Genomic DNA, 14,430 nt, shown 5'->3' on the forward strand with positions numbered 1-14,430 from the left:
CAAACTTTAAATGCAATTAATAGTTTGTTAAGATTTGATAACAAACAACAACTTTGTTTTACAAATAGAAAAACAGATTTGGGTTTTTCACAACTTACTGATTTTGAAAGAGTTGAGATTGCTTAGAGATTGTGCTTGATCAAAGAGTGTGAGATAGGATTTTCTCTTGTATTGATTTCAGATTTCATTCTGTAACAAGTGTAATCCTAGTATCTGTTGAAAGAAACTTTGTGTGTTTGCTGAGAAGTGTTGTGTGTTCTTGAGGGGATCAAGATCAACATTCTTAGTGTTGGTGTGTTGGCCAAGAGAAGTGTGTGTCTTGAGGGGATCAATGTCACTTTCTTGGTTGTGGTGTAAGTGATATAGGTTTGATTGCTTAGTGGAATTCCTCAGTGGTTTCTGAGAAGACTGGATGTAGCTCTGGGTTTAGAGTGAACCAGTATAAACATATGTGTGCATTCTCTCTATCCTTAATCTTTTTAAATTCAGTTTTAATATTTGCAAACTGGTATAAACAACCGATTGTTTCTGCGAAACAACTGATTGTTTTTCTGGTGCTGTTGTTTTTGCTTTGTGTTTTGGCAAACTGAATTTCTTATCATTTGTTTCTTGAGTAATTTCATTCTTGCCTTAAAAGTTTGCGAAAATTCTCTTTAAACAATTCACCCCCCCCCTCTAGTTTAAAGTCATCCTTTCTAACAATTGGCATCAAGAGCTTGGTTTGAAATTTATTCAAGTGTGATCCTAAAAACTGTTTTTGATGGCTGATAGACTACCTTTTGGGGAAGGTCCTTCAATCAACAGACCACCTCTGTTTTGTGGTTTGAACTACCAATTTTGGAAAGTGAGAATGAAAATATTTATGAAATCACTTGACAGAGGAATTTGGGATGCAATTGAAACTGGTCCTTTTATCCCAAAGTTTGAAAAAGATGGATCTGTCATTGAAAAGCCTTGGTCTCAATGGACTGATTCAGAAAGCAAGAAGGCCAAATTCGATTGCATTGCCAAAAATATAATAACCTCTACTTTAAATTCAGATGAGTTTTTTAGGGTCTCTCAATGCAAATCATCAAAAGAAATGTGGGACACCTTGGAGGTAACTCATGAAGGTACAAATGAGGTGAAGAGAGCTAGGAAGCATACTCTAATCCAAGAGTATGAGATGTTCAGAATGCTCAAAGGTGAAACAATTGTTGAAGTGCAGAAAAGACTCATGCACATCATCAATCATCTCATGAGTCTTGACAAGACCTTTGAAAAGGAAGAGCTAAACATCAAGATCTTGAAATGTCTTGATAGAGCATGACAACCTAAGGTAACTGCTATTTTCGAATCTAAAGATCTAACATCCTTGAGTATGGCTTCTTTGTTTGGCAAGCTTAGGGAACATGAGTTAGAGATGAATCGACTCAATGTTCAAGAAAGCGAAGACAAGCACGTAAGGAGCATAGCCTTAAAAGCTTCCAAGCACAAAGGCAAACAAGAATCCAACGATGATAGTGATGAGGAAAACCTTAGCTTGCTGTCAAGAAAGTTTAGCAAATTCTTGAAGAGGAACCGCAACAAGGACAACAACAAAGATAGGTATGGAAACAAGAATTCCAATGATTTTAATTCCAATAACTATACTTGTTTTGGTTGTGGTGAACAAAGACATATAAAGGCAGATTGTGCAAACAAAAGCAAGGAGCAAAAGCCTAGCTACAAGGAAAAGAAGGGCAAGACAAAGAGATCCTACATAGCTTGGGATGAGAATGAGGTATCATCATCAAGCTCCTCATCAAGTGAATATGAGAAAGCAAACATCTGCTTGATTGTTGAAGATGATGATGAATCCTGTAGCTCAAGTGAGGTAAGTTCATGTGCTTCTTTAAATGAACAAAATTATAGTGAATTGCTTGAAGCTTTTCAAGAAACTCACGATGAAGTTAATCGATTGGTGCTTTCAAACAACCAATTGAAAGAACTTAACAGCTGGCTGGAAAAGAGAGTGAAAGCACTTGAAGATGAGATTGATAAAAAACAATATATTTGAATATATTCAGTAAAATAGATTTGGGTTTTTACAACAACACAAGTTTTTGAGTTTTTAAAAAGAGTTGAGATTGCTTAGAGATTGAGATTGATCAAAGAGTGTGAGATAGGATTTTTGCTTGTATTGATTTCATATTTGCTTCTGTAACAAGTGTAATCCTTGTATTTTGTTGAACAAGTTTCTTTGTGTTTGCTGAGAAGTGTTGTGTGTTCTTAAGGGGATCAAGATCAGCATTCTTAGTGTTGGTGTGTTGGCCAAGAGAAGTGTGTGTCTTGAGGGGATCAAGGTCACTTTCTTGGTTGTGGTGTAAGTGATCTAGGTTTGATTGCTTAGTGGAATTCCTCAGTGGTTTCTGAGAAGACTGGATATAGCTCTGGGTTTAGAGTGAACCAGTATAAAAATTTGTGTGCATTCTCTCTATCCTTAATCTCTTTAAATTCAGTTTTAATATTTGCAAACTGGTATAAACCATCGATCATTTCTGCGAAACAACCGATTGTTTTTCTGGTGCTGTTGTTTTTGCTTTGTGTTTTGGCAAACTGAATTTCTTATCATTTGTTTCTTGAAGTAATTTCATTTTTGCCTTAAAAGTTTGCCAAAATCCTCTTTAAACAATTCAACCCCCCTCTAGTTTAAAGTCATCCTTTCTAACAGCTTTGGTTGTCACAGGAGCACTATGTTAAAAGAGTGCTACAGAGGTTCCAAATGGAAAATGCTAAGGCGGTAAGAACTCCTCTTGCTACTCATTTTAAATTAAGTGCAAAACAAAGTCCTTCTAATGAAATTGAAAAATCAGATATGCAACGAGTTCCTTATGCATCTGTTGTGGGTAGTTTAATGTATGCAATGGTGTGTACAAGACCATATATTGCACATGTTGTTGGTACTGTTAGTAGATTTTTGTCTAATCCAGGTGGAGAGCATTGGAATTCTGTGAAATGGATTTTAAGGTATCTTCGTGGTACTATTTGTTTGAATATTTGTTTTGGAGGTGATAAGCCTATCCTTGTGGGCTATGTTGATTCTGATATGGGTGGAGACATAGATTTTAGAAGGTCTACCTCAGGCTACGTGATTAAATTTGCAGGGGGAGTTGTGGCATGGCAATCTAGACTGTAGAAGTGTGTTGCGTTGTCCACTACTGAGACAGAGTTCATTGCCATTACAGAAGCATGCGAGGAGTTGCTTTGGGTGAAGAAATTTCTACAAGAGCTTAGTTTTGTTCAAGACAAGTACTTGTTATTTTGTGATAGTCAGAGTGTCATTCATCTTGGTAAGAATTCAACTTTTCCTTCTAGGTCCAAGCATATTGATGTGAGGTATCATTGGATACGTGATGCTTTGAAAGCTAGGTTACTGGAGTTGGCAAAAGTTCATATAGATGATAATTGTGCTGATATGATGACTAAGACGCTACTGAGAAGCAAGTTTGAAACTTGTTGTGAGATTGTCGATTTGTCGATCATCTACGCATAGTTGGGAGGGAGATTTGTTGGGTTGGGCTCACTTCCTATGTGGAGCCTAATCCAATATTAACCTTTAGTTATTTTTCGAACTGACAGACAGCAGTCAGCGGATACAGAGAGTGAGAGAAAAGAGAGAGAAAGTTTCGCTCAGCAACTTCCGGCCGACACTGATGCTTTGTCTCGAGCTGAAATTTTGTTAGCAGGTTCATACTTCGAGTGAATTCAATATGACCATTCGGATCTTGCAGAAGTTATTTGAACAGAGAGAAATTCATCGCACACTGCAGCAGCGTTCTCAGCGTTTCTAGTGAGGACGAAAACTTTCGGATTGCTGCTGTTTCGTCCACCGTTGGATCGGGCTGAAATTTTGTTAGCAGGTTCATACCTCGTGGTGCTTCAATTGGACCGTTCGGATTGTTCAAAATTCACTGTAACAGTGACATATAGGCCGCGTACGGTTTTGTGAATTTTCCAGGTTTCTTGTTCTCCGTTTCATCTTTGTTGTATTGTTATTTGGTTGGTTATTGAGCACAATTTGTGTTGTAATTTGAGACACTCTTGTAATCATAACTTTAATCATAGTGGAGTTTGATTGATTGACTTGTGCTCGTAGTTTTTACTTCTTACATTGAGAAGGTTTTCCACGTTAAAAATTTTGTGTCTTCTTAAAGTGTGTTTTTTTGTTGCTACCATTATTTGTTATTATTCCTCACGGATTCTTGCAAGTTGGGGAAATTATTATTCACTGGTTATTGCTCTTGTTGAGATATTAGTGTTATTGTGTTGAATTTTCCATCACTTTATATAGTTTGTAAGAGCTGTAATAGCATGCCAGTTGGTTCATTTTGTTTCTCCACTAATTAGCACAACATATTATGGGTGGTTGATGTACCAGAAATCTGGAAAGATTTAAAATAACAATTTCTAAGAAAAATTGCTACAAGAAATGGTTTCAATTACAGAAGGTGACAAATCCTAGTCAATTACTTTACTAGGTTACTTATAATTTGGGAAGTTATAGAAATGATAACATATGTGCATGTAACCCAAAGTACTCATGTAGTGCCCTCATCACTGTTTTAGAGAGGAAGAAAGAAACAAAATTTGAGTGATACAATTTCTTAGGGGATTGAAAGGAAATCACCACATACTAATAATGCATGATTTCTAAAACTCAGTTTTCGGAATGTCTTCACTCTTCATTCAAATTTGGAAGACACCCAGATTTTTGGTTCAGCTTGGAAAAAACATTGATTCCCCTAGTACATCCAATGTTTTCACAAATTCATTCAATTTAAACTTGCAAAACCCTCAAGTTTTGATCATATTTAGTTCAGCTGGTTAAATATTTAATTAAATAAAAGATTCCTCAGTTGTTACCCTAATATGGCAATAGTTAGCCAAACCAAGAGTGTAATGTTCGTAACAAATACATAGTTCACATTTCCTAATCTAACCAATTCGCCCACTTTTAAAAACATAACTATGTCCCTTAACTTTTCTGTCAATACAATGAAATAACAAAAGCAAGTGGGGTTAGTAAATTGTAGAAAGTTCATTGAAAAACAGATATTATAGAACAAGTTACATACAGGACATTGTTATATGATGATATTAATACTATGGGGAAGGACATGTTATAGACTTGGGAAATTTGGTATACCTCATGTGGTGACTGATACGATACACAATGGGTGACAGTACCCAGACTCAAATGGTTAAACCTCAAGCCAGATAGCTATCATCCCCTTTCCATCTAGCATGGTGAGAGGGGAGATAAGAAAAACAAAGCACATATTATGCTGAACTATCTTAATGATATGTAGAATCTCTGGTGTAAGTTATGTAAATTCCATTCTATAGACGAGATCGGATGAAAATTCTCCTTCCATTGCCCTGAGCGAGATTGATTTCCTTCAAGCCATCATCCAATTTGTTTGGAAGCTGTGACTGATCAACACCTTTGGTTGATGTTTTGTACTGCTGCTTTATGTTATTCATGTCTTCCTTAACTTCTTCCATTTTTGTCACAAAATGTAGGTCATTTGCAACCTTTAAATCAGGATGTTTCTTGGTATTTACTGGGGTTGGCAAGGGTATGTTTATCAATCCTTCTGGTACCATCTTATCAACCTGCTTCCTACCTGTATAAATACAGTAATGACATTTGCATATAAAACATGTACGTCAGTAAGGACATCTTTTTCATGCAAAGACTAGACCGAAACCGAAGTAAAGGAACTAAAGTTTTAATTTAACATTTTTTTACCACATTTTATAACAAGGAGACAAGGGAAACATATTTTTTTCTACTGTTTTCTAAATAAGTGTAAGAAAATGTAAGCATTTGGATGTGTAAATATAATCTTTGTAATACATATACTCTACAGGCAAGGAGTTAAATGGAACTCAGAAAACGCATACTTAGAATATACGATATCATTAAAGAGAAACTTAATTATTAATTGAGTTGATAGTGTATGGTCAATGTAGCAGGAATATCTCAAGTACAAGAAAAACTTGCAAGAATTTTCTCAACCTTCAGGTCTTAAATGAAGAACATGAAATTAAAAGCCAATGCAATTTTGAGAACCAAATATACATTAAATATTTTCTTCAATAAAAATAAATAAAAAGGATCATAGTAAATTCTGTTGAACAAGATGCTTTGATGTCTCCAAATCTGTGTGAAAAGCTTGAAGACCTTGCTGCTGGGTGTGTGTTATCTAATCGTTTTTAATTTGTTAATTCACTCCTTAAGATGATCCAAGTTCATTTGAATCTTTATCTTTTTGAAAAAGATGGGTTTTCTAAAAGGCTGTGAAATTTCAACTTGTTGAAATGTCGAATCAACCTATTGACACTTAGTGGTTTTTTAAATGATTAGAAAAGCTTTGTTTTGTTTTGTCTTTGCTGTCAAACAGAATCAACCAGTTGTTTCGATAAATCAACTGGTTGTTTTTATGAAAACCTTAATAGAAAAATTATTTCAATCGCTTGATTTGGAAAACAACTGGTTGTTTCCATAACAGAATTCTGCTAAGTGTTTTAAATGATTCCAACTGCTTTTGGTTTTTGATTTAACAGCTTTGACCACTTGATTGAGGCTATATAAAAATTGTTTAAACATTCTTTTGAACTGACTAAGAAAGAGAGATTGCTTAAAACATTTTTCAAGAATTCAAAAGCTTAGGATCATCTCAAGTGTGTGGAATAGGATTGGGTTTTGTAATCTTCTGAACTTAAGCTTTGTATACCCAAGTGTATTCTATTCCCTACTTTGAAGAGTGTATTTATGTATTTGTGTGTAAGGCAGTTTCAAAAAGTGTTTCTAAAAAGTGTGGTGTTGCCAAGGAGTGTTGCGTGTTCTTGAAGGGTTCAAGATCAACATTCTTAGTGTGATTTTGGCCAAGGAGTGTTGTGTGTTCTTGAAGGATTCAAGATCAACATTCTTAGTGTGGTTTTGGCCAAGGAATGGTGTGTGTTCTTGAGGGGTTCAAGATCATCACTCTTGGTATGTGTTTTGTAATCTAGGTTTGATTACATAGTGAATTCTTAGTGGTTAGCTAAGGACTGGATGTAGCTTTTGGTTAAGAGTGAACCAGTATAAACTTCTTGTGTGATCTCTCTATCTCTACTCTTCTAAATTGTTTTAACTTGATTTCATATTCTGCTGGTATAAACAACCGGTTGTTTCATGAAAACAACAAGTTGATTTTATGGAAATAAGCTTAAAACAAAAAATTTATTGAGTTGAACAGCTATTCAATTGGTTGATTTTTCAGAACTTTTCACTCTATCTTCAAACTTTGCGAAAATCTTGTGAAAACAATTCACCACTTCTTATTCTAACAAATTCAAGAGCTCACTGAATGTAGTAAATTCATCCTAATTCTTAGTAAAGGCATAAGGAGTGAAGTTTTCTTGGTTTTCAACGAGTATATCCCCAAGCTAATAGTTAAAAACTAAATCTTTCTAAGTGTAGAAATCATCAATGTGAGTTTTGACTCTTCCAAAAAGGATTTTCATACACGTGACCGTCAGAAAACCAAACACTTCAATGCATATCTAAGGGACTTAGATATCTCTAAAACCAAAGGGGATGTGAGAAATCCCAAATGACTTGAATATAACTCCCCCAAGATGACAGTTGATTAGCAAGGATAAGATTCTTACAAGATGAGAAGTACACTTTAGATGATAAAATACTCTTATATCTATTAATGTCAATGGTTAAATTGTGATAAAATTAAGTACACATATAAAAAAACCTCCAAAATTAGAGTCAATATCAACCATTACTCCATCCTTTTTCACTCTCCTCACATCAGAAAACTAAATCCTAGTTAATAAAGTCACAAGTCAATGGCTATCTTGTGACATAGTAATGCCAGACTATCTGACAAATGCATAATCAAACATAGAGCAAGATACTTGAAGTTGCTCCACAGAAATGTTCAATTACTCATTTTTCACATGTACATTCACTTCAATTCTGTACACAGATGGAATGAGTGTTTGATTAAACATTCTTTCTTTAGCTAAAAATATAATACCTTTTTCCCATTCACCAAATTTTTTAGATGCAGATTTTGAAAACACCAATACAACATGAAGTAGGCACAGTGGTAAAAGAAAGAGCATATAAACATAAAATACAAGTATAAAACAAAATAAATTTCTCAAAATTAGTAATTCGCGGTTGAGCACTCAGTTGATCAAAATCTCAGAATAGTAACAGAAATAATTCAATTCCTTTACAGAACGTCATTAAATCTTTTCCTTCTATAGTTAGTGTGAAAATGCTTTTGATTAAAAAAAACTATTATTCATTAATTTATTTATTTTCCCAAAATTGATCCCAAATCAAACACTAAACGATGGATTCCAGTTGAAAAGAAAAAGTGCAACGATCCCTTTTATGTGATTCTATATGAAGAGTTAGACAAACAGTTAGTGATAAGAGTGAAATGAAAAGAAAAGTTTTAATAGGCAGAAGAAATGACCTGGGATGATTTTGCGAGAGCCATCCATGGCAGAACCCACGGCGAACTTGACAAGATCCACCAGTATTTGGCCAAGCGTATGGCGGCGGGCTATATCCATCACGGCGGTGGCCATGACGTCTGGCGGTAGCTTTCGATTCCGATAATGTTCCTTCGGATTTACGAAGGTGTATGTGGTTTATGTGTTGTGATGGAAGCGCTTTCAATTTTATTTAATTAAGATATAATTTATAACATCAGATATTTCTTGGTAGAAAGCAAAATAAAATTTATATTTTCTTGCTCAACTACATGAAATAAGATTAAGTTATGCTTATAAAGAATTTAATTAGTATTATATAATTATATATTAATATTGTTCAGAATTTAATCGTTATAGTATGCAATAATTTTATTGGTCATTTAAGCATAAATAAGGTTACTAGTACATTTTTTTTAAAGATATTGTTTTTCCTCAATTATTATTTATTAAAATAAATATTAATTAAATGAAAAATATTCAAAAATAATATTATTGAAATACAGTAAAAGCAAATTAAATAAAACGATACTGTAGCTTAAATGAATTTTTTATTATATTGGAGGTTTAAAAAAATTAATTTATTGTCTTTTGAAAATATGAGGTGTTATCAAACTATAAAAAATATTGAGGTACTGTTGGTTTAAGGGAAAGAAAGTAGTAAACCATATATTATTTTTATTGTCTTGATAAAGGATGAGAAAGTGACATTTTCATACACCGTTTGAAACAAATCAAATTTGAAAATATTCTATAGTTGAGAATTTGAATAGTTATTTTTTATTAATTCTTGATAAATATTTTTAAAACTAACAATCTTTTCAGTGAACAAAGAAACTAATTTAAAATATTTTTGAAACATACTCTTAAAAAATATTTAAAATTATTCCTAACATTATTTTATAAAAAGAATATTTATTTTATAGCTTTTGTTGTTGTTGTAACTACTAATCTTTGTTCTAACCACTATTATTTCTCACTAGGTCAATACCATTACAATTTTGTTGAAGCCACCATTATTTTCTACAAGGCTACAGCTACTAGTGGAAATAGGATAATATATAAAAGGATAAATTTGGCATTATATTCTACTAGCTTTAACACTTTCTCTAACTTCTCCATATATCATAGTTCTTCCCACTTAAACCCCTTGAAAATAAATAAAGGATTAGAGATGCATGTTTTTTTAATTTTTAAATGAACCATTGAAATAGTTTCTGCCATGTTTCGAATAACAGTTCATCAAGAACTAAAAATTCAATCAAAGTGATAATTTTATTTGCAATCTACATTTTATAAAAACAAATGAGCTTGTCATTATTTAATAACCAGTAGCCTTATAAAAAAAACAAAACAAAACTATTGTGTTTGTCTTCATTCAACGACACAACAGAATAATACTAACATCACCCCATAATTTTGTAATAATAACTCGAGCAATTCAAATAACATTGACAATATACTGTGCACTTTACTTCAGTATTTTGTTTTTCTCAGGTCATTTCCAGAGCCATTACAGAAGTTATCAACAACGGACTTAGAAGATCCATGACCAGATCATGAAAGAAAGATGATCCATATTCATGAAAGAAAGATCAGCATCAATGAACCACGAAGGTAAAAAGGGAACTAAGGCAGCAATGTTTTCACATGCAACATGACGTGTATTACTATTACATCAACACAGTAGCTAAGGAAGAGTAGATTGGTGCTTAAAGACAGCCAAGTTAACAGTAAAGCCTTAACTGACTCTGACCATATTTGATGGTCAACTGCAAATACGTACAAAGGGAAACAAGCCTTGTTCTTTATCATTTGGCCTTCAAGATGAAGATCAACAATTGTGAGGGGCTGAATGAAAAACAAAAGACACCAGGATCAGCTGGTTTTAAAATCATAAAAAGCACCCAAATTACATTAATGTAATTTAAAAACAAAAACACACAAAATAACTGCAATTATGACTGTCAGGAACAAAATATATAAATCCAAAGAGCTATGTTAGGTTGACAACCATATATTTATATATCACTATCCTACAACTATTTTTATAAAATAATTTAATTTATATTTTAATTAAATATCATAATTTAATATTTTATTAAATATAGATAGTGGTCAATGGTTGTGTAAGTAATAGATGGTTGTCAAAATTTCTTTTTTCCAAAGGGAAAATAACATGCATTTAGATTCCAACTCATATGCACAAGCCCAAAGAACATTGCAAAATAGTTATAAACCTACTATTGGTTCCCCGGAAGCTACCTGCTTCAATGATAACTCTACAGAGAAAGGCCGGCAAAAAGCAACTCCAACTCCTGCTCCTGTGATACGGTTCTCTAAAATAATAACAGCATAAAAGAATGATACGATTAGTCACTTGTTATGACCAAAATTAAAATACATGCTTATCAAACTAAAAAGTAATACTAAGTATATGACTACACAACCTAAGGCTTTGAACAAAAACTGGTTTACCTGAACTGATATGAGTTGCAAAATTTTATACATGCTTATGAAACTAAAAGTAATACTAAGTATATGACTACACAACCTAAGGCTTTGAACAAAAAATGGTTTACCTGAACTGATATGAGTTGCAAAATTTTATTAAGAACCTTAAGACGATGCGTGCCATATGCACTATTAGCAGGAAGTCGGTTCATTCTCTTGATTTCCTCATGAACAGCACCCTGTTTTTTCTCACACCACATTTGTTTTTGTGGTTTAGGCTGATTAATAGGTCCACTCTCCATCATTTGATCAAGGGTATTGCTGCCCTTCAAATGATCAAAGGAATCCACCTTTTAACTCAGCTGAACAAACATCAACAAGAGAAATGCTCAGACACCACAACTACACCAAAAAATCAGAGAGTAGAAAGACTCCAAAAGGAACAAATATAAACTCATCAATGACAACATAGTAGAATACAATAAACTCCAAACTGGTGATAAATCCAATAAGGTTACACACACCAACCAAATATGTTCTAATAAAATGCTTCAGTTTCATTGCAACCTAATGATGCTAATTAGCCTCAAACTATCAGCAAGCCTCTCAAAAACTAGAGGCTTGAGATAAGCCTCTAGTCTTTAGCAAATTACTATCGACAAGGTAGAAACAACTTGAGTATTTATAGTAGCCAAATATAACCAATGAACATTTCTAAACTATTGACCTACAAAGCTTGAAAACAACTTGACACATTATAAGACACATGGAGGTACACGACAAATTTAAAATATCAAAATATATACCACAACCATTATATAACATACATGAGTAATAATAAATCAAAAGATGATCAATGTTCTAAACATGAGTATGAGTAATTGTGAACATATCGAATCACTCTAACAACCCTATTTAAAATGAATTTGAAGTTTAAAAGAAGAATTAGAAGAAAAATGTAAAGTACAACTGAACTGACAGTATTCAATTATTGTGAAGTATTCAACTTAAATATACAGCCATAGTTGTTATTTGAAGTGCCTTCCTTTGCATTGATCAACACAAGGAATAAGAAATTTTATATTAATTTAATCCACAACAAAAGTAAACCTTAATTAGGCATATTTCAATCAGTGCAGAAGGTGTTCAACCTTTTCTAAGTGGACAATACACAATGAATCGCATAAAACACACACTAAGTGAATCAAAATTAAATCCACAATTTATTTATTTCCTTTCTCAAAATTCGAACTCTGAATTTTCTTTTTCTCTTCTACTTTCTAATTTCAAAATATTAACAATTAAGAGGGAAAGGAGGAAGACAAAATTACATGTAGAAGTAAGGAGGAATTGGAACCCTAACACGAGAATAGAGAAGAACTTACGAGGAAGAAGAAGAGCGAAGAGAAGAAGGGTCCCTTCAAACCGCACCGTTTTGGAACAATGGGTTGTGTCTATAACTGAAAACTTAACTTTAAATATAGAATAAAAAAACAGATCTAATTATATATTAAATAAATTTTAAAAATAATTATAATTATAATTGGTAAACTTTTAATCAATAATTAAAAAATAAAAATATGTAATATTTGTGTATTTTATATTACCATCTAACCAGAAATTATTCTATATGATAAGTTTCATTCCTTTGTAATTTAAAAATAATATTAAACATGATTTATAATTTGTTGATGGCTCATAATTAGTTGATAATGTAAAAAAAATACACTATATATTGATTGAAAATCAAACTATAAATGTAAATATATTTTATTTTTTAAAAACATTTTTTTCTTAGTTTAGAGTAGATAAAGTTCGTAAAAATAATAGCGTGAAGATAACGAACTCGGTGGTATCTATTACTTGTCTCTATTCTAACCTAATTTTATTTTCATGCAAATATGTTTGAACTAGAGTTTATAAATTTAATTTATATCAATTTGATTTTAAAATTTTAATTTGTAGTTAAAGAACATTTTAATAAATTAATTAATGGGTAAAATATTTTATTTTCAAAATTATTTTATTAAAATAAGTTTTAGTGCAAGAAATCTATTTTAGTACCAAAGTTTATAAATGATGGTTACATTTCAATATAGTTTGTGAAGTTTTTGTCTTGGATTAATTTATCACAATAGGAAGATAAATAAAGTCTAATTAATAATTGATTTCACCAAAAATCAAATTTAAATAATGTTAAAATAATTAGACTTTGAATTGGGATATTAGCTACTTGATTTTATACTATGATTTAAATAAATTGAAAACATAAAGCTAGAGGGATTTCAACATCTTTTGTTTGGTATGATTAAATAATTTTAGTTAAATGATTAGATTGATGAATGATTAAGCAATTGATTTCCCTATCACAAATGGTAAACAAATGAACCAATAGTAAAATGATTAAGATAGATTAATTAACAAAACTATATTGTTATATTTTTTAAGGACATTATCCATATAAGTAGGTCCAACCATTTATGGAAGTCACATGGCTCCTATGACTTTGGTACACCCACTTCCATTTCATATTTATTTCACATCATTTCTTTGGCATTTTGCATTTCATCATTCAGCACTATGCATTTGGCCACCATTTTTTTGCTTTGCCTTCACACCAAAGCTTTCAAAATATCCCTAGAGAGTTACCTTTGTATAGTATATATTGAACTAACTTTCTAAAATATCATATCATAAGAGTTACAATATGAAGTTGCATGTAGGAGATCTATTAAAAAACATTGCATGTAGTGTAATTCACATAATATATTATATATAAGGTAAATCTTTAAGTTAAAAGTGAAAAAGTTATTCATATCCTACCCTATTGTGAATATAACGAAATTTGAGATTGAACTAATTAAATAAAAAAAAAATTATTTTTATTTAGAGTAAAACTTATATATAATAGCATCATGCTATAAAAGTATTATTTTGTATTAAATTAGAGTGGAATTCTATTCAATATTAGTATCTAAAGCAAAACACCAAATATGATTGAACAACATAACATACAAACATATAAGTTACTTGACTACTCGACATTTTAGACAAATCATAATATACTTAAATATACACTTGCTCACCTATAAGTGACAATACATCGATCGCATACTGATACACCTTCTAACTAATTATAAAACACCTCATTAAAATAACTAGTAACTTTATATTTAAACAAAACCAAATCGTTAATTCAAGTTACAACATTAAAAAAGTTAGACCACTTATTTAAGAATTGGATTAGCAAAACTTGGACCTAAGCAAGGTCCACAAATGAAAAGTTCATCATAAAATACTATAAATATGGCACAATCACATAATTAAAATATATATTTATTATGCATTTTTTACTAGATATTGTTTAAGTTGAGCGTCAGAGTACCTTTGTAGGTACCTCCACTCCTGAGTTCCCCGAGACCGAGAAGCCATCATGATTGAAATTTT

At 31.9% G+C, this 14,430-nt stretch overlaps 2 protein-coding genes across 5 annotated transcripts; both read right to left on the reverse strand.

Moving 5' to 3' along the window:
• Positions 1–5,040: 5,040 nt before the first annotated feature.
• Positions 5,041–8,799, reverse strand: LOC137825457 (uncharacterized). Its single transcript, XM_068631124.1, has 2 exons — positions 8,511–8,799; positions 5,041–5,648 (listed from the first exon to the last, which is right to left on the reverse strand). The coding sequence occupies exons 1-2, from the start codon at positions 8,623–8,625 to the stop codon at positions 5,362–5,364; spliced, it is 402 nt and encodes a 133-aa protein (XP_068487225.1). The 5' UTR covers positions 8,626–8,799; the 3' UTR covers positions 5,041–5,361.
• A 1,348-nt stretch (positions 8,800–10,147) lies between these two features.
• On the reverse strand, positions 10,148–12,475 carry LOC137828332 (uncharacterized). 4 transcript variants are annotated; one of them, XM_068634855.1, is made up of 4 exons: positions 12,369–12,475; positions 11,112–11,345; positions 10,795–10,868; positions 10,148–10,380 (listed from the first exon to the last, which is right to left on the reverse strand). In XM_068634855.1, the coding sequence occupies exons 2-3, from the start codon at positions 11,286–11,288 to the stop codon at positions 10,812–10,814; spliced, it is 234 nt and encodes a 77-aa protein (XP_068490956.1). In that variant the 5' UTR covers positions 11,289–11,345; positions 12,369–12,475; the 3' UTR covers positions 10,148–10,380; positions 10,795–10,811. The 4 variants fall into 4 exon arrangements, with proteins under 4 accessions (XP_068490956.1, XP_068490980.1, XP_068490964.1 ...); XM_068634879.1 differs by having other exon boundaries at positions 10,774–10,868; XM_068634863.1 differs by having other exon boundaries at positions 12,315–12,414.
• Positions 12,476–14,430: the final 1,955 nt, after the last annotated feature.

The sequence above is a fragment of the Phaseolus vulgaris genome, chromosome 11 (genome assembly GCF_000499845.2).
Source record: "Phaseolus vulgaris cultivar G19833 chromosome 11, P. vulgaris v2.0, whole genome shotgun sequence".
NCBI classification, from domain to species: Eukaryota; Viridiplantae; Streptophyta; class Magnoliopsida; order Fabales; family Fabaceae; genus Phaseolus; species Phaseolus vulgaris.